General features: G+C 49.7%; 2 protein-coding genes across 7 annotated transcripts in view; one reads left to right on the top strand and one right to left on the bottom strand.

Moving 5' to 3' along the window:
- Positions 1 to 1868: 1868 nt before the first annotated feature.
- Rhoc (ras homolog family member C) lies at positions 1869 to 7631 on the top strand. Of its 2 annotated transcripts, none has more exons than XM_008833969.3 (5): positions 1869 to 2075; positions 5118 to 5281; positions 5774 to 5894; positions 6122 to 6252; positions 7031 to 7631. In XM_008833969.3, exons 2-5 carry the CDS (start codon positions 5126 to 5128, stop codon positions 7202 to 7204), a joined length of 582 nt encoding a protein of 193 aa, XP_008832191.1. In that variant the 5' UTR covers positions 1869 to 2075; positions 5118 to 5125; the 3' UTR covers positions 7205 to 7631. The 2 variants fall into 2 exon arrangements, with proteins under 2 accessions (XP_008832191.1, XP_029419844.1); XM_029563984.1 differs by lacking the exon at positions 1869 to 2075 and adding an exon at positions 4270 to 4410.
- Mov10 (Mov10 RISC complex RNA helicase) overlaps positions 7326 to 25509 on the bottom strand; it is a 26903-nt gene continuing 8719 nt past the window's right edge. For 3 of the 5 annotated variants that reach the window (XM_017798413.2, XM_008833968.3, XM_017798414.2), the window contains exons 3-21: positions 22039 to 22242; positions 21528 to 21763; positions 21097 to 21358; positions 17759 to 17893; positions 16760 to 16928; positions 15105 to 15259; positions 14678 to 14854; positions 14421 to 14568; positions 13922 to 14080; positions 13589 to 13692; positions 13324 to 13421; positions 13006 to 13222; positions 10582 to 10699; positions 10210 to 10401; positions 10009 to 10083; positions 9014 to 9139; positions 8849 to 8937; positions 8480 to 8601; positions 7326 to 8391 (exon numbers count right to left, since the gene is read on the bottom strand). In XM_017798413.2, coding sequence (XP_017653902.1) covers positions 8300 to 8391; positions 8480 to 8601; positions 8849 to 8937; positions 9014 to 9139; positions 10009 to 10083; positions 10210 to 10401; positions 10582 to 10699; positions 13006 to 13222; positions 13324 to 13421; positions 13589 to 13692; positions 13922 to 14080; positions 14421 to 14568; positions 14678 to 14854; positions 15105 to 15259; positions 16760 to 16928; positions 17759 to 17893; positions 21097 to 21358; positions 21528 to 21763; positions 22039 to 22242 — 2878 coding nt within the window. In that variant the 3' untranslated portion in view covers positions 7326 to 8299. The remainder of the gene's footprint in view (positions 8392 to 8479; positions 8602 to 8848; positions 8938 to 9013; positions 9140 to 10008; positions 10084 to 10209; positions 10402 to 10581; positions 10700 to 13005; positions 13223 to 13323; positions 13422 to 13588; positions 13693 to 13921; positions 14081 to 14420; positions 14569 to 14677; positions 14855 to 15104; positions 15260 to 16759; positions 16929 to 17758; positions 17894 to 21096; positions 21359 to 21527; positions 21764 to 22038; positions 22243 to 25509) is intronic. The other 2 variants (XM_017798415.2, XM_029563983.1) reach the window with 2 other exon arrangements.

Genomic DNA, 25509 nt, shown 5'->3' with positions numbered 1-25509 from the left:
GTACCATCTCTGTTTGTGTAAGTACAATTATTGCTGTTCACCTAATGATGAAATGATGAAATCCCTTATCAACACATTTCTCATAACATCTCTATTATTAAGGGATATATGGCTGTATTGTTGACTATTTAAAAAATATTTCTAGGGCTGGAGAGATGGCTCAGTGGTTAAGAGCACTGGCTGCTCTTGCTGAGGACCCTGGTTTAGTTCTCAGCACTCATATGGTGGGTAACGACACCCTCTTCTCATCTCTGTGGGTACCGTACACAAGTGGTACACAACATGAATACAGGCAAAACACTCATACACATAAAATCAAGATAAATAGATAATTGTTTTGCCCACTTACCTCCACTCCTGTCATATCTCTGACCACGGCAAATAAGGAGTTTCGTGATCGGCTACTGTTTCTTTCTCCAGCTTCATCCCCACTACCATCTTCCCGAGGGTCCGATAACTGTGGGTTTTAGAATAGCTCCAGCTTACTATTTTCAATCTACATATGTGTTCTGGACTATTTCACCTGTCCTTCAGGTTTGGGTATCCCTCAGCCCCTATATGCTGTGCATGGCAATTACTTCCTGGATTCGGTCTATAGGAGGAGCCCACAGGGAGTGGCACTTAAGAGCAGGGACTCCAAGTCTAGCTGTTTTGACCCAACACCACTGTAACTTCTCTGAGCCTCTATTTCTCAGTAAAGTATCGCCTCATAAAAACATAGTTAGTACATGTAGAACAGGCAAGGTTCATGTGGTAAGGGTTCAATAAATGTTATGCTGGAATTGTCTGCGTTCCTTATTCAGACTGATTTGGAGGTAGAAATCTTTGGCATGTAGCTCTTAGTTCATATTCAATAAATATGAGCTTTTTGAGTGAATTAAAAGGCCAGGGGGCCAAACTGTCCTGTCCATACATTTATCAAATGTATGGACTGTGCTTCAGGTCCTCTGCATGTATGTAGGTGTGTGTGTGTGTGTGTGTGTGTGTGTGTGTGTGTGTTTGAGCCCAGCTGTACTTGCAGTCTTTAGAATCTGTATGACTCCTAATATGCATTTATTCTGCAGTCTTTGTTGAATGCCTCTGATGTGCCACACGCTGGTTAGATGATGGAGAGGGCAGGCTGGAGGAATACTGGAGCAGGAGGGTGATGACATCCCCCTGGGAGCCACACAGGCCTGACTATAAATTCTTACACAAATCACAAACATTTGATGAACCATTTCTCTGAGCCTGTTTCCTTACAGGCAAAAGGGAATAGGTATACTTAATCCAGAGATTTGTGTATATAAAATACTCAGCACAAGCAAATAAAACACCCACTTCCTCAGAGCTTTACTTGGAAAGAGATAGATGTGCAGTAAATAACTATGCAGCACGTCAGATTGGGCTCAGGGTCCTCAACAGCACAATAATACAATAGGAGTAGGATCTGAGTTCCCAGTTGGGGATGCCGGAGGAAGCACTTCCACGAATGTGCTTTTAACCGAAGCTAGGGAAATTCCAGGCAAACGGAAAAGATTTATAAGGCAGTGGTAGTCGGGTACAGCAGGTCCTGAAAGGCTTTCAAGGCCAGGGATGACTTCGGGCAGCACTTGCTCGCAGTGATTCCAGGAGCAGAGTGGCAGCTTCTGCACAACCTCGTGCCCATCGGGTCCCCGGCGATGACAGGTGGGGCTGGAGCGGAGAGCTGCGTGGCCACCGGAGGGCAGCAACAGCCCTGGCTGACCCCACCCCGGGAGCCTCTCAACTTTCCCGACGCCGGTCCGCCCCCTCCGGGCCTGGAAGGCTGGGTAGAGGCCGGGCCCTGGGGATGGGGACCCGCCCGCTCCCTCCAGTTCCCTTGCAGTTCAGGCATCTCTGCGACTCTCCCTCCAGCCCGAGCCGGGCGACCCGGATCCCCAGCCCGGGTGACCTGAGCCGCCTGGGCGGGGAGCAGAGGCGGGCGTAGCCGAGGGGCCGCCCCCAGCCGACCCTCCTCCTGCCGGGTCCGCCCCGGAGCGGCGTTGGATAGCGGGGCGGGGCCCGGGTCAGTGTCGGCCTCCCGCACTGGCCGCGCAGCTGGAGGCGGCGGAGCGGTGAGTACCGGGTCCGGGCTAGGGGCGGCGGGGCGTCGTCTCGGAGGACAGCACTTTTCTTGCTTCTTCGCTCTCTCGATCTCGGGGCCCGGCTGGGGAGAGAGCTCCGGGCAGGGCGTGGGAAGGGCGCCCGGAGCCGCGGGCAGATGTTGTCGCCACCCGACTCCTGACTCTGGACCCCTGAGTCCTTTCCCTTTCCCCGCTGGTTTTTCGGGAACTCCCAGTCGGGCTGGGGATCCGCTTGCATCTCCGTATTGGCCCCAGCCCAGACGCTCCAGCCCCGGGTGGAGTATGAGGATCTGGGGCCCCAGGCCGGCGCGGGATGGGAGTTCTCGCCGGGGATGGGAATGGCGGGAATAGAGGCGGGTGCGACCATTGGGGGCTGCCGCTTCTCGGAAGGTCCGGATGCCGCCCTAGCTGGTGTTTGGAGCCCGTCTCGGGTAAGGGAGCCTGGGACGATTAAGAAAGATCCCTCTCCCCATGTTCAGACCCTGGAGGCAGGCTTGGGAGTGTTGGGGGTTGGGCTGGGGAAACTGGGGCCCAGTTCTTCCTTCACTATGGCTTTAAAGTCGAGGTAAGGGGGCTGCCTGAAGAGAGATTCATGCCTCGGGAGCACAGTACAAGGCCCCACTGGATCATCTGGGAAATCAAGAAAATGACTGAGGAGGGCCAATGTCTGGGAAGGACCCATAAGTTCCAGGCTCCACTCCAGGCCCTTCATGAGGGTCAGTGGGGCAGTTCCTCTGGGGCTGTTGTCCATGTCATCTTGGCCTTGGGCCTAATGCCCTGCCCTGGCCTCGGCCCCTAGCTCTTCTAGCCCAACCAGAGCCTAGATGAAGGGTCCTAACCTGCTGTGAAGTTCTGGCCTCTGCCTCCCACCACCTGGTGCCAGCAACCTTGCTGTGGGCGGCATGCTCATGCCAAAGTGACTAGAATTTACTGTGATAGGAATCACCCTCAGCACTGCCCACGCTGGTTGGGGTTATCTCATCCAGCCTTTATACAACTGGATTAGTAGAATAATGGGAATGAGTGGGGGAGTTGGAAGAAATCCTGTGGATCACCTGAGTAGACTTTGTAGAGATTTAATTTGCTGCAGAATGAATGTCTTCTTCCTAGTCTTTTGGGGGTGCCAGGGAGAGCCCCTTGTGGCCTGGGGAAGTATGGCTGTGTACACTAAACTATAAATTCTCCGTGACTCATGTCCTCTTCCCTCATATCCCGTTTTTTTTGTTTTGTTTTGTACGCGCGCGCGTGCGTGTGCGTGTGTGTGTGTGTGTGTGTGTGTGTGTGTGTGTGTGTAGGGGCCACCCAGGAGTCCACTGTTGAAAAGAACCAGCCTAGGGCTGGAGTATTCCACTTCCTAAAGGGCAGGCCCAGGCTGGGTATGAGGTAGTGCGATGTGAGGAGCAGGGCTCAGCCCAGCCAGACAGGATGTGGGATTGAGAGGAAAAGCCAGGTTTGGGGCTGAGATCAGGTTTCTGTCCCCTTCTTAACTTGCTCTCTGCCTGGTTGATGTTTGGACTGGTCCTCATTTGTCTCTTCTTTCGGGGCTCCTCCCAGCCCAGGCTCTAGTCTCCTCCCCCTTCCTTAAAGCCTTGACTCCATCTCCAGCTCTCAAGCTGTAGGCCTGGGAATTTCATCTACCCAGCTAATTCTTCTCTGCTGGGAAGAAGGAAGGCAAGCTGGGAAGGTGTGATGAACTGTGGGTTCGTGTGTGTTGGGGTGAGGGACACATGCAAACCCTGGGAAGCTGACTCCTTGCTTTGAGTCACAGGGATGGGTGGGCAGGGCTTAAGAGTGAGCTGGACAGAGGAAGGGGCTGTTCAGAGTGGGTGGAGGTGATTCCCTAGTGGATTACGGCTCTATGGCAGAACTGTGGTGGATGTGTGGCTCCCCACAGTGTGGTCATTGTCCCATAGGGACTGAGTGACCCAGTGTTGGTGCCAGCCCCCCCCCCCGGTGGGGGGAGCCTGCTGCCTGACAGTGAGCTTCCAGGACTGAGCCTCCTTTGTGTGACTTGGGACTTTGGGGAAGGGGAGGGGTGGGCCTGGGAAGCTAGCTGCCTGCTGCCACTGTCCTCTGCCTGGGTTTCTGTTCTTCCCATCTGTGGGATGCCATATAGGAAAGAGACTGGATATCACAGCTCTGCTTTGAGTGCTGTCCTTGCCCCTTGTAGGTCACACTCTAAATAGATGTCTAAACTACACTGGGTCTCAATATCCTACTTTGGTCAAATTGGGAAGGGCAGAGGTCTGCGAGATGGCTCAATGGGTAAAGGTGCTTGCCACTCAAACCTGATGACCCAAGTTCGAACCCTGGAACTCATATAAAGGTAGGAGAGAACTGACTCCACAAAGTTGCCCTCTGACCTCCACATGCATCTACCACCCCCAAATCATATATATATATATATTTAAATGGGAAGGCCACTGTCCTCCTAATAGGCTGCTGGGGACTGAAGAGGATAAGAGTTTTTCTCAAAATGCCCAACATTGTGAAGGCTGGGGTTGGGGGAGGCACCTAGGGGCTCTACAAGTATTCCTTGCCTTAATCACCCACCACCTGTAGCTGACTTCTTTATGACAAGGCAGGCATGACTCCTACTAAGAGACAATCTGTTCTAGACTACACCTCAGTGATCATTAAGAGTATCAAAGTTCTGTTAATGAAGTCTAACTGGAAGCTGATGGGAAAAGCAGATAAAAGCTAGGTCTTTTGGAGGCATCCCTGAGCACTCCTTGTGTCCTGGGTCCCACACTTGAATGGGTGAGATTTAAGTTCATGCTTTCTGGCTCCCAAATATTATCTTCATCCTCCCACTGCTCAATGCTAACCCATCCCTGAACAGTGATAAAGTGTTCCAAAATCTATTGTCTATAAGATTAGTTCTTGGCAGGAGCCTCCCTCATGTGAGTCCCCTCGCTCCCTCTTCCTTTGCTGGATGCCTGTTTAGAAACAGGCAAGTTGGGGGAGGGCTAGATAAGTGTTTTTGGATTTACTTGATTTTTCCCAAATTCCCACTTATCTCTTGCTTGCCAGTTCCAACCATGGCTGCCATCCGAAAGAAGCTGGTGATTGTGGGTGATGGAGCCTGTGGGAAGACCTGCCTCCTCATCGTGTTCAGCAAGGATCTGTTTCCAGAAGTCTATGTCCCCACTGTCTTTGAGAACTACATTGCAGACATTGAGGTGGACGGCAAGCAGGTGAAGGCCAAGAATTTCTTCCTTTCCTGCCTGGGAACCCTGCCCCTAGTCATGTAGGGAGCTAGTCTGCCCTTCCTTACCCATGCTGGAACCAGAAGTTAGGAAGTGAAACTGTAGCCTTTGAAAACCTGAATGTACTATCTGGTTTGACCACATACTGGCCCTGGAATCTGAGCTAAGTCCCTTTGCCTCTGGGCCTAACCTCTCCCTACTACAAAATGTGAATGAGGGCAAGATTGTCCCCAAAGGGTTGCTATAAGAACTAAATGGTGTTCACAACGGCAACTCACACTACAAAGACCAAACACATCTTTAAAAAGTTTTCAAATGCACCATTGGTTCTGTGACTGGTCAGCACAACACCTGGCACATGGCGGGTGCTCACTCAATAGATAGATGGTGGACAAGTTTACCGGAGTAATGACTTCAGAGGGCCTCTGGGTAGTAGCATTGGGACCCTCAGGCCAACTACTCAGTGGTCCTGTGTGTCAGGTGGAGCTGGCTCTGTGGGACACAGCAGGACAAGAAGACTATGATCGCCTGCGGCCTCTTTCCTACCCGGACACTGATGTCATTCTCATGTGCTTCTCCATTGATAGCCCTGACAGCTTGGGTAAGGATTTGGAGGGGATCCAGAGCCTTCAGCACCTGCTGTTTTCAGCTGTGGGAAGGGGATTCTTCTTTGCTGTGGAGACAGTGGCCTTGGGAGGGGGAAGGTGCTGCAGAGGGCTTTGAACTGTGCCAAGGGTGCTGCCCTGCTGAATAGTCTGGGACTGCTGTTGGAAAGGCCAGGGTCTTCTTTAAGTGGGGGCACCTACATTTTTGGGGATGTCTCTGCAGAAAACATTCCTGAGAAGTGGACTCCAGAACTGAAGCACTTCTGCCCCAATGTGCCCATCATCCTGGTGGGGAATAAGAAGGACCTGAGGCATGATGACTACACCAGGAGAGAGCTGGCCAAGATGAAGCAGGTGGGTGGGGCTGTCCTTGCTGCTGGGCAAGACCTGGGATGGAAGGTCGCCTTGTCTAACTGATAAGCAGTTAGAGGAGGCTGTGATGTCTACCTCCTATTCTTTCATGCCTGCATCTTGGTAGGGACCAGAAGGGCCTTTGGTACCTGATGAAATGTTAGGAGTGACTTGTCTAAGGGCATTTGGCTTTTTCATTTGTACTAGATGGTTTGGTCTGTTTTTGGAGTTGGGACTACTAAGGTGAATTAGGAACCATCCTCATCCTCAGGGATCAGCTTGTTACTTGAGGATGTGAAAGCTGTGCCCCTGGGGAGGGGGGAGGGAAATATTATAAATGGCTGGGGAACCTGTGTCCCCAAGGATTTGCTAAGTGGCTCTCTCTCTCTCTCTCTCTCTCTCTCTCTCTTTACTTTATTAGAGGAAGGCAGGCTATCTTGGGAGGATAATTAAGATTTTCATTGGGTCTGTATGTTAGGGAAAGTATTCTGGTAGCTATATGGAATGGACTGGAGGAGAGTCAGTTGGGAGGTAGTGGGTACTAACTTAGAAGGGAAATGGGTACCACAGGGAATAGGGCTGGGTGGGAGGAAGGAATAGATGAGAATTCTGGATGACAAAGCTGAGTCCTATCCCTTGGCCTGGAACCTGCCCATTGTAACTGGGACCTGGGTGTTCTGCAGGGCCAGGCTGGATCCTTCTAATTATGCTGTCCTTATCTGTGACATGTGAGAGGTGCCCCTAGTACCAGCTCCTTTTGATCCTGTGTCTTGTCTTTCAGGAGCCTGTTCGATCTGAGGAAGGTCGGGACATGGCGAATAGGATCAGTGCCTTTGGCTACCTTGAGTGCTCAGCCAAGACCAAAGAAGGGGTGCGGGAAGTATTTGAGATGGCCACCCGGGCTGGCCTCCAGGTCCGCAAGAATAAGCGCCGGAGAGGCTGTCCCATCCTCTGAGCGCTCCCCACACCCTGAACTCCCTAGTTTTCCCTCCCCTTCCTTCACAGGGGGTTCGAATTACCCCCTCACTCCACTTTTGTAAAACTTAATGCTGAAGGTTTCTTTTTTGGTTCCTTCCTGCCCAGGACTGCATCGAGTTTTCCTAGCCCCAAGTTGGGGTTGGTAGGCCCTCCCTCCCAGTTTCTGGGAAGTAGGCTGGTGCCCTGCCCTTCCTGAACAGGGCCCCCTCCTCCTGCTGCCCTGGCCTAGGGTGGGGCTCCTGCTCCCTTCTGCCTTCCCCACATCACACACCAGCACTTTATATACTTCTGGCTCACAGGAGTGAGTTTAGGGTAGGGACTAGGGTCTCTGCTTTGGTAGTAGCCTTGTCTCTTGACTGTACTTGGTGGAAGGGGAGGGGGTGAATAAAGGTCAAAGGTTCCCACGTGTGTGGCAGCTTCCTGTCTCTCCTGGCCTACCTTGGCTGTAAGCCTGGAGTGCCATCTTTCTTCATTTCCAAGTTGCTGGCCAGGCTGGGCCCCTGTCTGCAGAAGCAGGATTGGGGTGGGGGTAGGGTGAAGTTTGGAGTAAGGGATGAGGTCATGCTTGGCTGCTAGCCTAGGCAGGGTGAGGGGAGTGGTCTGTATCACTGGCTAAACTTAGAAGCCTGTGGGTGGCTTCCTTGGTCCACTGGGTTTCCTCCCCTCCACGTAGTTATGAAGGGGTGTGGCCCTGGACAGGCACCCTCCTGCAGGGTCAGCTTGGGGGCACAGGAAGTGAGATCAGGCTGATAGACATAAGCAAGAGGCTTTTGCATAGAACAGCATTTTAAGAGGTTTTCTTAAAGTAGCTCAGTAGCAGAGCGCTTGCCTAGCATGTGCGAGGCTCTGGGTTCAATCCCTAGTACTGCAAAAGAGGGAGAAAAAAAGCTTTTCTTCCTCCCCTTCCCCACAATTGTTAGCAGCTTGGGTTGTTTCCCCTAGCAGGGAAAGGGGTGGAATGGTTTGAGCTGTAAACTTCCTAGCCTTCCTCTGCAGGGGGCAGCTGGACTGGGTTCTGGGGCAGGGGCAGGCCACTATAAGGCTAGGCTGGTATGAAAGGGGGCAGCTGTCTTCAGAGCTCATTTCTCCACTCTGGCTCCACTTGCAAGGGCAGGCCCCCTTCACTTTCCCGCTCCTGGGGGAGGTTTTGGTGACGGCGGGGCCCTAGAAAGAAAGGTGACATGATGTTTTTGTCTTCCTTAACTGTAACTTCCCCCAACCGTTCCCACTGGCCTACCCTGCCCAGCTGTACCTGAGGTAGAGGGGCTGAGTTTGCTCAGACCTTGGAGTAAGTCCTGTCCCTGTTGCAGGTCCAGTTTGGCAGGAAAGGGGCATCCGGTGTATCCCCCATTTTCTTTACAGAACTCCAGGAATCTGTGGGATACAGGAATATTGGCATAGGGCCTGTGCAGGCCTGGTTGAGGTGTCTGTAGAGGCTGCAGGCAGATGCTCAGTCCTGCCACATCTGAGGTTAAGCTGCTCAACTTCACTTACAAATACAGTTTAGGCGCTGTGAGCACCGAGGACTAACAGAGCAGTACACAGGTGCTCAGTAAGGACACACCTGTCCCAGACTGGGGCTTGTAGCTATCCAGAGTGATTGTGGGGTGGGAATGCTCACGTTTTCCAGTCAGGATCATGGCCCAGGAGGAGGGGGTTGCCTACTACAATGAGCAAAGCCTTGGCCCGGGTCACAGCTACGTTGAATCTCTGGAAGGAAGAAGTGATGACGTCATGGAAGGATGGACCCTGAGGAAGAATTCATGCCACCCACGAGCCTTCAAACCTTAGGGTTCTTAAGGAAACCGAGGTTAAAGTCCAGATCCAGCTGCACAAAGCTCTGGCTGCTTCGCACAGTGGAGATGAGGATGACACTTCGTTCCTGCCCTTGGAATTCTTCCACAGAGCCCACCTAGAGTAGAGAGACGTAAGTCTTAAGACCGGGTAGGTCCTAGGGGAATCGTGAGAACAAACCTGCCCCACAGAACTTGGGCTGCCAGGAAGGTACAGACAAGACATTGGGTGCTTGTAGACCAGTGAGATCAGTGCAGGGCCAGGGAGAGGACAGGAGGTTTGCAATGGAAGCCAAAACCTGAAGGATGTCAGTTACAGGGTGGGGCCCGGAAAGTGTTCAAAGCAAAGCAAATGGTATTGCAAAGAACATGGGAACTAAGCAGGGCTCCAGAAATCTCCCTGGAGACTGTCATTAAGTACTTGCTACGTCTATATAATCCTAGGCCCAAACCCAGACCTTCTGGTCAGAATTTTCAAGGGAGAGGCCTCTAAATCATAAAGCAGTAGTTTTCAACCCTGGCTCTTCATCAGAACCACCTGAAGAGCTGTAAAAATATTTCGACTGCCCAGGCTCTGCCCACAGATAGCTGTGTTAATTGGTTGGGTGGGGCCCTGGCACCGGCAGTATTAAAAGCTCTCCAGGTGATTGTTCCTGCATCAGTGTTAAGAGCCACAACCTCAGAGGAAGAGTTAAGCTGCTGGGGGAGGGGGTGGGGATGGCAATATCACATGATAGACTGGGTTGGTTTTGGAGTTTGGACTTCATCCTTAGGGTAGAGGCTTTAAACCTGTCTGACTGTAAGAATGACGTGGACAGTTGTTAAAATATTCAGGCCACCTGATCCCATCCCAGAACTACCTGGGTACAACTCCAGTTTTGTTTTGAGCAACAGAGTGGGACAGGGACATAGGCTGAGGTTCTGATGTGAGAAAGTGAGGGTTTCAGGGAAGGCAGGGAGCAAGTGTGGGATGGTATGGGTATGTCACCTTCAAGTCCTTGATGTCATCCAGTCCCCGTAGTTCCCGATCAAGTTTTGTGATGCAGTACCGGATTTTTTCCACCTGGAGGGGAGGGGAAAGGTGTCTCTCAAGCCATCACCCTCACATAAGAGGAAGGCAGAGGCAGGCAGGGGGCCAGGGTGCTAGCTGGCAAGGAGAGAAGTCCCATCCTTTAACTGAGGGCCTGACCTGCTTCCGGTATGGCGAGATGACACCCACACTTCGGGGACTCAGGCGGGCTTTGCCCTTCTTGGAGGAAGGGGCCAGGAGCTGTTTCAGGTAGGAAGTCACTGTGGCGGCCTCTTCAGGGTTGAAGAAGGATGGGCTATTGCCCTCACGCTCATCTTTGCCCATTACACCGTGAAAGATGATGGGGAAGCCCTGGACACATGATGAGATGAGGAGGAACCCTCAGGAGGACCTCCCTCCTGTCCTGCCCTTAAACTCTTCCAGGGAATCAGAGGTCCCAGAACATGGTGACAAAGGGAGGGCACTGTGCCTTCAGGAGGAGGGAGTCAGGGTCCAGGGGTGGAGCCTGAGCCTTTCCCTGCTCAGTCTCACCTGTTGAGGCAGCCCCTCCCAGCGGCAGAAGCGTTCTCTATCCACCACATCTGCACAGGCCTGCAGCTCCCCATCGTAGTACAGCTGGTTAGGAATGTTCAAGATGGTGGGATGAGACCTAGGAGACAGGAGGAAGAAGAACAAGATCAAAGGCTCCTTGGGAAGCCCCTGGGCCACTTGCCCAAGGTACCGCCCCACCTGCCTCCACCCTGCACAGGGCACATTCATTGCAGTGTCTACTGCCAGGTGCTGCAATCCACAGAAAGCTGAACCAAACATGGCTCCACAAAGCATCCAGGCCAGGGGTTTCACTGACCAGCCAAATTCCATTACAGAACTAAGATATTAGGACTCATTCTCAGGTTTTAGTTTACCAAACAAGGACAGTACAAAAACAAATGATCCAGGCTCGAGAGATGGCTCAGTGGTTAAGAGCACTGACTGCTCTTGCAGAAGACCTGGGTTCAATTCCCAGCACCCGTATGGCAGCTACGAACAGTCCTTAACTCCAGTTCCAGGGGAATCCAAAGCCCACTTCTGACGTCCGAGGCATTGCACGACATGGGTGCACTCAACATACATGCAGGCAATACACTCATACACATAAAAAATAAAAATAATAAATAAAATTTTTAAAAAAAGATCATCTCTTATCACCGCTATTTGATTGAGACAGGTTAATCCAAAAAATAATAGTGACACAAAAACAATTACAGGATTTTTTTAATTAAAGAAAAAATTAATTATTATTGTATGGTTTGGTTGCTCACACCATAACTTGAGTATGGAAGTCAGAGAACACTCTTGCAGAGTGGGTTTTCTCCTTCCAACTTTAAGTGGGTTCATGGGTTTAGGGTAATAAAACTCAGGTCATTAGGCATACATAGCAAGTGCTTTTACCTGCTGAACCATCTATCTCACTGTTCCCTCCTCCCCACTTTTGCAACAAAGTCTTACTGTGTGGCTCAGCCTAGCCTGTTTCAACCTCCCAAGTGCTAGGATTATAGGCATATGCCATCACTGTCCAGCTTACATTTACCAAATTCTTTTTGCTTGCATGGATGTAAAGTGTACTCATGCCATGCAATGCCCAAGGAGGCCAGAAGAGGGTGTTGGATCCCTAGGAACTGAGGTTATGGGTGGTTTTTAGCTCCTATATGGGAGCTGGGAACCAAACCTGAGTCCTCTACCAGAGGAGCCAATGCTCATAAGCATGGAGCCATCTCTCTAGCCCCACATTCATGGCCAAGTGTGGTGGCGCACACCTTTAATCCCAGCTCTCAGGAGGCAGGCTGATCTCTGTGAGATCAAGGCCAGCCTGGTCTACATAGAGAGTTTCAGGGATAGAGGGATACAGAGTCCTCTCTACACCCCCCCAAAGATTTATTTTTAATTATGTGTATATGTATGTGTCTGTGTGTGGGTATGTGTATGTGAGTGCTGGTGCTCTCAAAGCCAGGGGCATTGGATTCCCAGGAGCTGGAGTTAGAAGTAGTTGTGAGTCACCTGATGTGGTTGCTGGGAATTGAACCTGGGTTTTCTGGAGGAGCAGCACAAGCTCTTAACTGCTAAGCCATCTCTCCAGCCCCCTTAAAGGTTTTGATTACTATTTTAAATTATGTATATGGTGCATGTGTCTATGTATGGGTATATGCATGCGAATGCAGGTACCCAGGGAGGTCAGAGGTATCAGATCTTCTTGGAGCTGGAGTTATAGACAGGTGTGAGCCAACCAACATGGGTGCTGGGAATGGAATGTAGGTCCTCCTGTAAGAGCAGCCCTTGCTCTTTACTGCTGAGCCATCTTTCCAGCTCCACATTTACCAAACTTTTACTGCAGTCTAGAACTCATCTAATCATTGATGATGTCTGAACTCATTTACTAAAAGAAATATATGAGTATGGGTGATACACACCCATAATCCTAGCTTCTCAGGAGGCTAAGGCAGGATCATAGGGGCCAAGAATTAGGACCAGCCTAGGCAACAGAGAAAAAGACCCTGTCTCAAAGAAGGAAGAGAGTTTGGGATAGAGATCTGTGCTAGAGCACTTGCTGAGAATAAGCAAGATTCTGTGCTCAAGCCTCAGCAACACACACACACACACACACACACACACACACACACACACACACACACACAAACCCAGAAGTATATAGGCTGTATATATAATAATAGTTCTATTAGGAAAAAAAATTATTCTTCCTGCTTTTCTTATTTCTCTTTGGATTGCCTAGAAACTTAGACCCATCCCAGATATATCTGGTTTGAGGACCTCCAATACATAGATAAGCCACTGGCCCTGGAGGAAGCCCCTTGTTAGTCACACAGACAAGGAGCTGTGATGGGGCTACAAAGGAGACCTCTCTTCCAGTTGATGGTCTATGAAGACATGCGATGAACAGCAGAGAGGGGGCAGAGATACCTGTAGTTGCGGAGCAGCTTGGTGATGAACTGGGGATCATACCCGTTGGGGCCCTTCTTGTATAAGGAGTTGTAAGTGAGCAGGCGCTCCAGCAGTGAGTAGCTAAGTCCATACTTCTGTGCCAGTGGCGAACGCAGCACAGGCCCCAGCTGCCGAGGGTCTCCTGCCAGCACCAGCTGCCCTCCTGGGTTGCCCGTTTCCTTGACATCCATCAATCCTGGGAGGCAGAGGAGGCATGGGAGAAAGGTTAAACGGTAGGACGTCTCCCCAACTCACAAAAAGGGTGGCCCACCTACAACCCATCCTGAGCCCCCTCACCTGCTATGGCTACCAGACTCTCAGGCTCCATGCAGTGGCCAGCCTCATCGATGAAGATGTGTGTGAAGTGATCAATGGGAAACTGGGCTGACACCAACCTGAAAGTGTCAGCCAAGCAGGGGTTCATTCCCAGGCACCCAACTACCAAACCTGAATTCTGGCCCCTCATTTCACCCTGCCCCTAGGAACCCGTTTCCGTTACTCTAGCTCTGAACCCATTTACTTACAATAATGATTAAGAGACACATCCCCACACACTCCCTACCTGCTGGCAGTGATGAGGGTGGTAATTAAGACCCGATATTGTTGCAACTGCTTTTTGGCAGGAAACACATACTCCCCCTTCTTAGCATCCCAGTTACAGCAGGCCTGTGGGTTGTGAAAAGATGTGGAATCAGCTTGGCTCTTCTTTTTCTCACCCTTACCCTGGCTCTGAGCCCCAGGGACTGATTTAGTGCCTCTCTTTTTGCAGATAAGGAAAATGAAATCCAGAGAGTGGGTCGTGACCCACCCAGTGTCACACAGTAAGTCTTCAGGTATGCTCTGAGAACCTCCAAGGCATCCACTATTCCTTGCCCCCTTGCACCTCCCTAAATACCTTAATGTCCTCAGGCACCATGCGGATGTCCCTGCTGGGGGCCAGGAGGCGGTAGATGCAGCTGGGCAGGTGGACTCGGAGCCGCTGACAAAGGAGGTCAGCCCCCGAGTTGGATGGAGTGCAGGCCAGGATGTGGGCTTTGGGCAAGTGCTTTACTACCTAAGATGAAGAAAAGGGCAGCATGGGAAGACGAGTCCTGACACTGGTGACTCTGGCTGCATTTGCCTCCCATAGCTGTTGTGATTGCTAAGTGACACTTTAATGCTGTTTAACTTGTGGTAAATACACATCAGTGTGACTGAAACATAAATGGTGTCACACGGTGCCCAACTGGCACAAGAGCGCTCAACAGTCATAATGACCCTAACTACCCCACCTTCTCTTTTGAGGACTGCTGTGGGATAGGAACGTTCAGGGAGCTTGAGGGAATCAGAATCAGGGACAAATACTGGGGGCTGGGTGAGTCAGCACAGACCTTGGGACTGTGTTCCAGCCTCACCTGCTTAATGGCCTCCACTAATGTGACAGTCTTGCCGGTACCTGGAGGCCCAAAGATGATGTAGGGGGCAGGCCGGGTAGTGCCCCTCACAATATGCTTCATGGCCTGTAGCTGCTCAGGGTTCGACTCCAGACTCCGATCATACAGCCTGGCAGAGGGGCCAGGAACACGAACTTGAAGTCATCCAGGGGCCTCTGGGACTCCACTTCCAAAATCTACACCCCAAATAACCCCAGAGCCCTTGCCCACAGTCTCACTTGAACTTCACATCTGAGGGAAGCAGAGGAACCCCACGGGAGGCCACAGGAAAAAGCATGGGCCAGAGCAGCCAGCGCCCAGTCAACTCCAGGGCTCGGTGCTGGACCCGAAGGGGCTGGCGGTTGAAGGTAAAGTTCACCTTGAATGTCATCCCATCCACAAATCGATTCAGCAGGCTTTGGGCAAGAAATGAAGAGCTCCAGTCAGGTGCAATAGGCAGTAAAAACCCAGGACCCTCTCTACCTCCCACCATTCCAAAACTCTCCCTTCCCAAGCCCTCCATATGAAGTTCTCTAGGAGATGAAGTTGTTCACAGAGCTCAAGGTCTCCCTGCCCCGTAACCTCATCTCTGGAAGCAAGACCTCCTATCCCCTGGCCTTAGGAGACTGAAGGTTGCTCTGGTAACTCGGTTCCCTCAACACTCACCTGGTGGAAAAGCTCAGCTTGACACGGTCCAATTCCACCTTGTGTACATAACCTTTGTAGGTGACGGGGTCCTCCTGGTGGGTCTCAGAGGACAAAAGGGCAAACAGGTGGTCACCCCGTAGCACCGAGGGACGGCTCTCAGCCACACCTGGAACCTGTGAAGTGTAAATATAAGCAAGCTTTTCTATTCCATGGGGACTGTTGGAGGGTCTAGCCCTAGGCCCCGGCCTCATAGCACCAATTCACAGAGCTGTGCTATCCCAGCTTTCCTCTCCTACAAGGCAAAGCAAGAATCAGAGGAAGAGGAAGGACCTCAGGCTGCTCAGGTGTCTAGCCTGGGAATCTAGAAACTTCAAGTGTGATTTTAAGACCAGTGGCCAGCATCCCAGTTCAGCTAGCTGCTCTCTTGGGCAGCTTGGTTCCTGCTCTTCCTTTAACATTTTTGCACACCCACTTTCTGTAATAACCTTTCCCGATCTCTTCACTCTCTCCCTTCCCACCTGCACTTTGTGCAGAAATCCATTCTCCTGAGCAAGTCTGGGGTCTGTGTGCACACATTCAAAATGTGAGGGCTGGTGTGAGGGCACAGTGAGTTAAAGGCACCTGCTGCCAAGCCTGACCACCTGATTTGATCCCTGGGACCACATAGTGGAAGGAGAAAACCAATTTCTGCAAATTTTTCTGACCTGCATGCCATGGCATGTTGAGCACACACAAACAAAATAAATAAAAATGTGATGAAATTAAAAACAAAAATCAAAATGTGAACTTTGGAATGGGTTCTCAGAATTTTCCTTTATGTTATCCACAAAGCCAAGAGAAAGCAAAGGCTTACATAGCTATTTGCAAAGCCTATATTAAAACCACACTGCTGGTATGGAGAGATGATTCAGCAGTTAAGAGCACTGGCTATTCTCATAGAGAACCCAGGTTTGGTTCCCAACATTGGCATGCCAACTATAATCCAGTTCTAGGGGACCTGATGATCTCTTCTGGCCTCTGCTGGCACTGCATGCACGTGGTGCACTTGCATACATGCAGGCAAAACAATCATACACACAAAATAAAAATAAAATACTTAAAACCACATTCCCCTACCACCACCAAAAAAAAAAAACAAAAAGAGCTGGGCATGGTGGCACATGCCTTTAGTCCCAGCACTTGGGAGGCAGAGGCAGGCAGATCTCAGTGAGATTGAGGCCAGATCAAGTCCAGCTTGATCTACATAGTGAGTTCTGGGCCAGCTGGGGCTACAAGGGAGACCTTGTCTCAAAAATACCAAAAAACACCCCCCAAAACCAAAAAAACCCAAACAAAAAACCCGCACCACACTATAATGGGTCAGCAATGGGGAGGTAGAAACAGGAGGATCAGAAGTTCAAGGCCATCCTTATCTACATAGTAAATCTGAAGCTAGCCTGGGCTACATGAGACCCTGCCTTAAAAAAAAAAAAAAGCAGAAACAAATGAACTCCCCTGTCCTGGCACAGTTTTAGGGACAGGATGTTCACCCTGTTCTTGTTGAGCCTTCTGGGACAGGAACCATCTCATCCTTTGTCTATGTCTGCCCTGCTATCAGGGATCATCAGGTCATGTCACCCTCTGTAAGCTGGCTGGTGTGGGCCCCCCTTCCACACAGTGGATCTGAGCCTGACCTCCAGTGTGAGCAGCCTGGGGTTCTGGTCCACAGGATCCCATGTCATGGGCACTGACTCTAGGTCATAGTGCCGGATGTCATGTTCCATCTGTAGCTCCTCCAGGTGCAGCAGCAACCGGAGTTTCAGCTCATAGTTCTTGGACTTCAGGTTTGTCTCCAGCTGGGCCCTGGTGGGGATGGTTGGGGTAGGGGCAGGAACAGGGTAGGTCAGAGAACTCTTATGCTCAGGGGCTCTACCCACTCGTATCTAAAGCTCTGGAACTAAGCACACTTCAGGAAGGGGGGGGGAGACTAGAAGGGCAGAGACAGACAGGGTCAGGAGTTGCAGCAGCAAGCCCCTGCCTCCACCCTAGACCTGACTAGACATCTGTTTCCAGAATTCTGTGGCCAGAGTATTTCCCCTCGTAACTTCCCACACTGTACACCTCACCTTACTTATTCTCTTGAAAGAGTTCAGGCCTAATTGCCTTCTACAAAAGCACCAATTCATCTTCTTACCCTGCTCTGTGTTTGGTTTCACATTAGTGTAGTTCTTTATAGCACTTATCACTATGTGGCATTAGACATAAAATGGTTGAGAAACTTTAGGTGAGCCGAAGAGATGGCTCAACAGTTAAAAATCCTTGCTGTGCTTGCTCTTGTGGGTTCATGGGTGAGCTCACAGCCACTGGAACTCCAGCTCCAGGGGATCCGATGCCCCCTTCTGGCCACTGTGGGCACTTGCATCCATGTGCACATACATAGTGATACAGATACATTGAATTAAAAATAAAATCTTTAAAAAAAAAAGAAAAGAATTCTAGCTGCCCGGTATCTTGCACTAGAATTGGCAAGGTGCTGACTCATTGGTTTCCCTTAAACAATGCTTGGCACCCAGAGCATGCTCAGTGTGGAGATGAATGAATGGAGTCTGGGAGACTGAGGACAGACAGGCAAGAAGCCAGCAGGGAGAGACAGAGGGCAAGGAAGCAAGTGGGCACACAGTGCTGGTACTTACTTGATCTCAGCAATCTCCTTTGGGGAGGTGAAGATACTTGTTCCCTGAAGAAGGGTGGGGAGCAGTTGTCTGAGACGGAGGGGTGGGTAGTAAGTCCCCAGTGCCATGCTTAGCTCCAGATCATAACCCTTAGCACTGTGGGAGTGAGGAAAGAAAATGTGTCACAAACACGGAAGCCCCTCACCTTCAAAGACTGGGAATGAGACAGTTCAGTGACTGCTGAGGGGGCCATATGTAGTTGCCCAGGGACACAGCACTCCCTCGCTCATGCAGCTGCTTGCTCCAAATTTTGCAAAGCCTAATACTTGGAACACACACAAAAAAAGAAAATTCTATGGCAGGGCAGGGTGGCACAGGCCTGCATTCTCAGTGCCTAGGAAGGGGAAACAGGAAGTTTAGGAGTTGCAGGCCAGCCTGGGTTATAGGCAGATCTTATCTCAATAAAGCAAACAAATGGGGCTGGAGATATGACTCAGCGATCAAGAGCACTGTCTGCTCTTGCAGAGGACCCTGGTTCCATTCCCAGCACCTACATGGTGGCTAATGACTGTTTGTAACTCCAGTTCCAAGAGTATTTGATACCCTCTTCTGACCTCTGCAGGCACTGCATGACACAGATGCACTTACATGCAGGCAATACATACATACACATAAAAAGTAAAACTAAATATTTTTAATAAAGCAAACAAATATTATAATTAATACATGCTCTTTTGAGAAAAAAAATCAGGCAACAAGTACGTTATAAATAAGTAACATTCTTTTTTTTGGTCTTTTTGAGACAGGGTCTTCCTGTAGCCCCAGCTGTCCTGGAACTTACTATGTAGACCAGGCTGGCCTTGAATTCACAGAGATCGGCCTGCCTCTGCCTCCTGAGTGCTGGGATTAAAGGCGTGTGCCACCACGCCCAGCAACATTCTTTTTTAAAAAGTTATTTTTTATGTGTATGGGTGTTTTGTCTTAATTTATGTAAGTATACCACATGCATACAATGCTAGCCAAGGTCAGAAGAGGGCATTGGATCTCTTGGAATTGGAGTCACAGAGAGTTGTTAGATGCCATGTGAGTGCTGGGAACTGAACCTGGGTCCTCTGGAAGAACAGCAAGTGCTCTTAACCACTGAGTTATCTCTCTAGTCCCTAAGTAACATTCTTATCATCCAGGGCACAGGAACAGTCAACCTTAACTTTTTGGTATATAATCTTTCAAACATTTTTTTCTTTATTTTCTTTATTTATTTTTGAGATCACGGAACATAGACTGGCTTTAAACTTGCTATGTAGCCAGAGTTGACCCTGAACTGCTGATCTTCCTACCTCCACCTTCCATGTGCTGGAATTACAGACATGTATGTTCTCATGCCCTTTTTGTTGTTGTTTGTGGTGCTGGGGATAGAATCCAGGGTCTTGCGTATACTGTAAATTTGTTTTATACATATATATTGCTGGTTTAAAAAATATTTTATTATTTTTATTTTATGTGTTTGAGTGTATTGCCTGCATGTAGGTAAGTACACCTGTGCTGGTCAATTCCCATGGAGGTCAGAAGAGAGAGCATCCAATTCCACTGGAACTGGAGTTACTGATAGTTATTAGACATCATGTGAGTGCTGGGTCCAAACCAGGGTCCTCACCAAGAGCACCCAGTGCTCTTTCTTAACTGCTGAGCCATCTCTCTAGCTCCTTATACATATATATTGTACACAAAGGAGCTATAAAGTCTCAATGTGAAGATTTTATTATATGGTTTGCATTTATAGTTCAGTATTTTGTAAACTTCTAGCTATGTCAAAAAGATATCTACATTTATGAGACGGGTGGCAGATTAAAGGGCGATGGCTAAACGGCTCCGCATAAAAGTGTTCTAAAACTGACAGTAACAATAGTTGCACATACCTGTGAATACATTAAATAAATCACTGAACTGCATGTGAATTTTCTCAACAAAGCTGTTAAAAAAGATCAGAGAGCCAAGTGTGGTGGTGCATGCTATTAATTCTAGCATTTAGGAAGGAGATGTAGGCAAATCTAAATGTGTTTGAGACCAGCTTGGTCTACATAGCAAGTTCCAGGCTAGTCAGGGCTACACAATGAAATCCTGTCTCACTCGCTCATTCAATCACTCACTCACTCAAAGAGCAAGATGTGGTAGCTCCTATTTCTAATTCCAACACTTGGGAGACTGAGGCAGGAGGGTTGTTGCTAAGAGGTCTAGGCCAGCCTGTGTTTATAGAGAGTTCTAGGCCAGCCTGGGCTTCAGAGTAAGACCCTGTCTAAAAACAAAGGGTCTCAAGAGATGGCTCCATAGTTAAGAGCGCTGGCTGTTCTTGCAGAGGACCCAGGTTCAGTACTCAGCACCCACACGGTGCCTAACAACTGTCTGTAACTCCAGTTCTAGGGGAATCTGATGTCCTCTTCTGGCCTCCCTAGGCATTGCCCACACATGATGCACTTACACACACGCAGGCAAAACACTCTGATACATATAAAATAAAAATAAATTCATTAATTAAAAAAAGAGTATGTGGAGTTAGAGAGATGGCTCAGTGGTTAGGAGCACTGGCTGCTCAGACCTACATGGCACATGACAACTGTCTATAACTCCAGCTCCAGGAGATCCAATACTCTCTTCTGATCTCCATGGGCACTGCATGGTCAGAACATGGGTGCACTTACATACATGCAGGCGATATACTCATACATATAAAATAAAAATAAGTAAAATATTAAAAAAGTAAAAGGTATATACTGTTCTTGCAAAGGACCAGAGTTCAGTTCCCAGTACCCACATCAAGTGGCTCACAATCGATTTTAACTCCAGCTCCAGGGGTTTCAATGCCCTGTTCTGGGCTCCTCAGGTATCTGTACCCATATGCACATATGCACAGACATATACACATATACATAATTAAAAATAAAATAAAATCTTTTAAAAAAAACAGAGGGAGGCCCTAGATGATAGTTCAGTGGTAAAACGTGTTCGGCAGGAATAAAGCCCTGTGTTAAATCCCCAACACCACAGAAAAAGGAGAGAGAGGTGAAGAGGAAGGAGGAAGAGGAGGAAGTAGAGGGGGACGAAGAAAGGGGGAAGGAGGAGGAAGGAAGTAGAAGGAGGAAGAGAAGAAAAGAGAAGGGAGGAGGAGGAAAAGAGAGGTCTACAATATGTGCCATTCCTCCATACAGTGGAAATACAAGAACTGTTATTATGTCCTCAGAACTGTCACTCTCCTGAAACTGACTTCCTAGACAGGAAAGGGCTCTGAGACCCAGAGTAGAGAAGAGCCCACAGTTCAGAAAGCAGGCTCTTCCCAAGGGCCTACACTGTCATTATCAAGTTACCGGTCAGGTCTCTCTCCTTCCTCTATCCGGTTGGTCAATACAGGGTTTCCAGTGAACCGTGGGGTACGCTTGAAGGGAGTTGTGGGCTTCAGTTGTGCAGCCAGGGGACTGTGGGCAACAGCAGCCAAGAAGCGGGCAATGTAGAATGTTTCAGCTCCTTCTGACCCAGATTCCCCAGGTCCCAGCAGTTCCCAGAGCACAGTGGCTGGGAAGTAGCCCACAATGCTGGTCTTACAGTAGACATGGAGCTCATAGCTTTCACCTGGAAGAAGATGGCTGAATGAGTGAATGGGGGTGAGGTAGGGTACCCCAGGGACCCTGATCCTAAGACAGGGCCCACTGGACAGCAACAGTAGCCTTTCCAAAGCCCCAGCCCTCCTAGGGTCAACCTCCTAACCCCCAGAGCTGCTTCATCTCCAAAACCCACTCACCTGGGCCCAATGGGCAAGGCAGGTCCTGGTCACCGTGGTAGAAGGCAAACTGGGGTGTCCAGCACAGTGGGAAGAGGTGAGTGAGGGTAACAGGTTTGGTTCCTCCATTCCGAAGCCTGAGGGTCAGCACCTCCTTGTGGTTCAAATCCAGGCGAATAAGGAGCTGCCCATCTCGGGCTTCATGGGGCCCTTGGACCTCCACGTCTACTCCATGCTTCCCATGCAGATACTCAGCCCTGGGGAGAGTGGGAGTCAAGGGGGGAATGGCATAGGAGGGACCTGGACTGGGGGTTGCTCTGGGGAAAATTTCAGGATTAGGAAGCTGAGAAAGTGTCAGTTATGCTCAGGAGCCTGCCTGCACGCACCCTGGGGCAATTCCCCGTCTCTACCACAGACTGTGGAAAACCACTGTTTCGTCAGCCAGACGTCCCTTCCCCATACCCTCCCTGTCCACTCAAAACACACACACCTGCCACATGCACTCACACACCTATCACATGCACTCACACACCTGTCATAAAAGATCCTGGCTAGCAGTGACCTGTGTTGTTTGCTGATATCCGTCCCCGGCTTTATCCGCTTCTTTTTGGATAACTGCACGTCAGCCCAGCGGTCTAGTTTGAAGAACCTGACCCGAGTCTTGGTGACGAAGGCCAGATTTGCAATCTTCATTCCATACAGCATAGAGGAGAAACCAGGGCAAGGGATCCCAGAGCTGTCAGAAGCAGAAGAGACTGGGAAGTGAGGGAAGGCAGGGTGGCTGTAGGGAAGGTGTTGGGGAAGGCTGAGGGCAACTCTGTGCAGGGACACCCCAGTCCTGCTACAGGGCAGGATGGGGCTCAGGGGCAGAGACTCCAACTGGGGCTGGCAGGAATTACCTTAGAGCAAGATGCTGGGACTTTCCAAGGCAACCCTGGTTTAAACAGTGCTAAGGAGAAAAGCCCAATATTGGACTGTTAGCTGGGAAGACTACAGGGAGACAGAAAGAAACAGATTTTTTTTTTTAAGGGGAGGGACTATTTGGGATTTAAAAACTAGTGCAGTGGAAAGAGCTAAGGTCAATGGGGAAACTGAAAAAGAGGGCTCATAGGAGTGGACAGGGCCCAGGCTGTGGGGAGGACAGAGAAAAGGGAGCAGAGAGCAGTGGTCCCAGAGTGGGGCAAGGTGGTGGATCAGATATACTTTCCACCGGAAGTCAAAAAGTACAGGTGGAACCGAAGCAGGAAGGGAAAGGATCCTTCTCAATGACACCAAAAAAGCCCGGCTTTGTGCCTAGAGAGGTGAAGGCAGGAAAGTGGTCAGCAGGATAGTAACCTCAAGGCTCAGCCCTGGAGTTCAGTGTAGTCCACTCAACACATACTTATGGAGGCTTGTTTGGCACTAGTTACTGCACTAGAGGCTGGGGGGTTCCCAGCTACGAGCCCTAGATCCAGCCTTGAGGAAGGCTCAGAGACAACTCACATATTCCAGAGTGCTGACAGGGCACAGCTGCCCTGGCCAAGTTGGGGAACTGAGAGTTCTCTGGGGCATGGGTGGGTCTCTGGGGAACGAGTTGGTATTACCCAGGCAAGAAGGAGCACAGGGTGAGCAAACTGAAGGGCTCACACCAACAGGGCTGCCTGCTCCAGATGCTTCAGCTGGGCTACCTCAACCCCTCTGCACCTTGCTTTCCTCCTCTACTGAACTATGGGGCCCTATGGAACTCAGAGGCAGAGTGCTACCTAGCACCTGTGAGGCCTGAGGTCCAATCCCTAGCACCATGTAAAGAAATAAATACAATGGGAATAGCAAAAACGTCTCTAAAGGGCAACCACGAGGCTTACTTGAGATACTGACATTGCAACAAACCACTTAGCCCAGTGCTTGGCATGTAGCAGACCTCAATAAGGGAGAGTGTTGATTAGTATCACATACAGTTGGGTTGTACTACAGTGAAGAGTGTGAGCAAGGGAATGGCAGGAGGTGGCAGAGGTGAGCAGAGACCAGATCATGCCGTTTTGTATGCCCGGTCAAGCAGCCTGGACTTGTCAGAAGTCCCTTCCCTTCCCTTCCCTTCCCTTCCCTCCCCTCCCCTCCCCTCCCCTTCCCTGCCCAGGAGTCCAAGGATACTCCTAAACACGTGACATAGTTGATAGACATAGTCAAGGTCTGAGGGGTGATACCTCCCTTAATGTTTGTTAGGAGTGTTGGTCATTAAAGTATTTCCTAGGAATTGTGTGGTGATTCTTATCACCCCATCATTAGGGCTAAATCAGCACAGTCACTTATAAGGGTTTACAAAATTATCATTGTGGTTTAGAACATCTCCCTGGTATCCCCTGCCTGTAACTCTGCCCCTCTCCTTTACCTCAAGAAAGGAGAAGAGTAGCATTCGGAAAATGTAGTGGCTACAATTTCTTCTAAAAAGATGGTAAGTCATTTGAAAGCATAGTGGGAAATGCTGAGTCAGCTACTGTTGTTAGTATCTGTATTAGCAGGAAGAGCAGCTCTAATCACAGCAGGAGCAGTAATGACTTACTTTCAGCCCGTCAGAGGCTACCCTGTGGTTACAGAACCACTGCAGTTGGTTTTAAGCAGGAGAGTGGCAAGATCATATTTGCATTTCAGATCACTCTGGCATCAGGATTGGAGGATGGATATGCTGGAGGTAAGACTGTAGGCAGGGAGACCAGTTAGAAGAAGGCCATTGCAATCATCAGGTTAAAAGATATCAAAGGTCTGAACGAGGCAGTGGTAGAAACAGAGGAGGGGCCAGATCTGATCATATTTAGAATGTCAATTATCAGAATTTTGTGACTGACAGGAGAGAATGAAGGTTGGGAAGAGGGGAGGCATCTAGATTACCCAAATCAAGGGCTTGGCTTCTGGGACTGTTCCCAGGAAGAAGGCAGAGATGAGGAGAAGGTAGCCAGGCGGACCACAGTCATGTTTGGATTGGGCAGGCTGGGTTTGAGATTCTAGTGATCCAAAGGCAGCTCTGGTTCTATGAATCATGAGCTAGCTCAGGCCAGAGTCAAGGCTAGAATCTAACACTATTAGGGAATCCCCTGGTGGTCATTATAACCAAGGAAGTGTTTCAGATTTCTCTAGGGAATGTGGTAGTCTGTGAACAGCAGAGCCAAGGGAGGAAGGGAAAACAGGAGAAACCCCAAGAGAGGGAGGAGAATCAGAAGTTTCAAAATCAACTACCAAGATCCAAGGCTGCTGAGGCTTTTCGGCATGAAGGGGCTGGAAGCAGATCAGGGGCTCCTTAGTCTTTTAGTCACCAAGTCCCAGGAGCTGGATGGCAAACTCTACCTAATGCCTACAAAAGCTGGGTTCCATAGGTATTTTGGTATCTGCAGCCCTCTCCAACAGTTGCTCTGTCCCATTTCTGAGTCATTTGTTTAAGAATGACTCTATATCCCTCACCAGCCTACCACGAGAAAACAACACCACAAACACCTTAAAAATTGACTCCAGGCTACCAGCTCACTGCTGGGATGGCACAAACTGGGCCACGCTTTTAGAAGGTAACTGGTCTTCCTAGCCAGATGCAACCAGTAGAGAATGCAATACAAGACAGCCGTATCACCTGGCTTTTAAGAGAAGATAAGTATTAGCCCAGTGTTGTGCATGCCTTTAGTCACAACCACTTGGGAGTCAGAAGCAGGTGGATTTCTGTTGGTTTGAAGCCAACCTGGTCTATATAGGGAGTTCCAGGACAGCCAGGGCTACATAGTGAGACCCTGTCATAATATAAATAAATAAATAAATAAATAAATAAATAAATAAATAAATCAAGATTTTGTTGTGGGGCTGAGGCTATAGCTCAGAGGCAAAACACTTATCTGGCATGTGCAAGGCCCTAAGTTCTCTCTGCAATAAGGCAAAAAATATAAGTCAGGTATGGTGTCTTACACCTATAATTCTAGCACTTAGGAGACAGAGGCAGAGGATGGAGTTCAAGGCCAGCCTGGAATACAGTGAGATACTGTCTCAA

Source organism: Nannospalax galili, unplaced genomic scaffold (genome assembly GCF_000622305.1).
Source record: "Nannospalax galili isolate Female #2095 unplaced genomic scaffold, S.galili_v1.0 scaffold475, whole genome shotgun sequence".
Classification (NCBI taxonomy): domain Eukaryota; kingdom Metazoa; phylum Chordata; class Mammalia; order Rodentia; family Spalacidae; genus Nannospalax; species Nannospalax galili.
Note: the sequence above shows the minus strand (reverse complement) of the source record. Positions and strands in the feature narration are given on the sequence as shown.

Coding starts and splice junctions, on each gene's coding strand:
- Rhoc (XM_008833969.3), top strand. CDS start 5,126: ATGGCTGCCATCCGAAAGAAGCTGGTGATTGTGGGTGATGGAGCCTGT. Junction 5,282..5,773: donor TTGAGGTGGACGGCAAGCAG/GTGAAGGCCAAG, acceptor CCTGTGTGTCAG/GTGGAGCTGGCTCTGTGGGA. Junction 5,895..6,121: donor TGATAGCCCTGACAGCTTGG/GTAAGGATTTGG, acceptor ATGTCTCTGCAG/AAAACATTCCTGAGAAGTGG.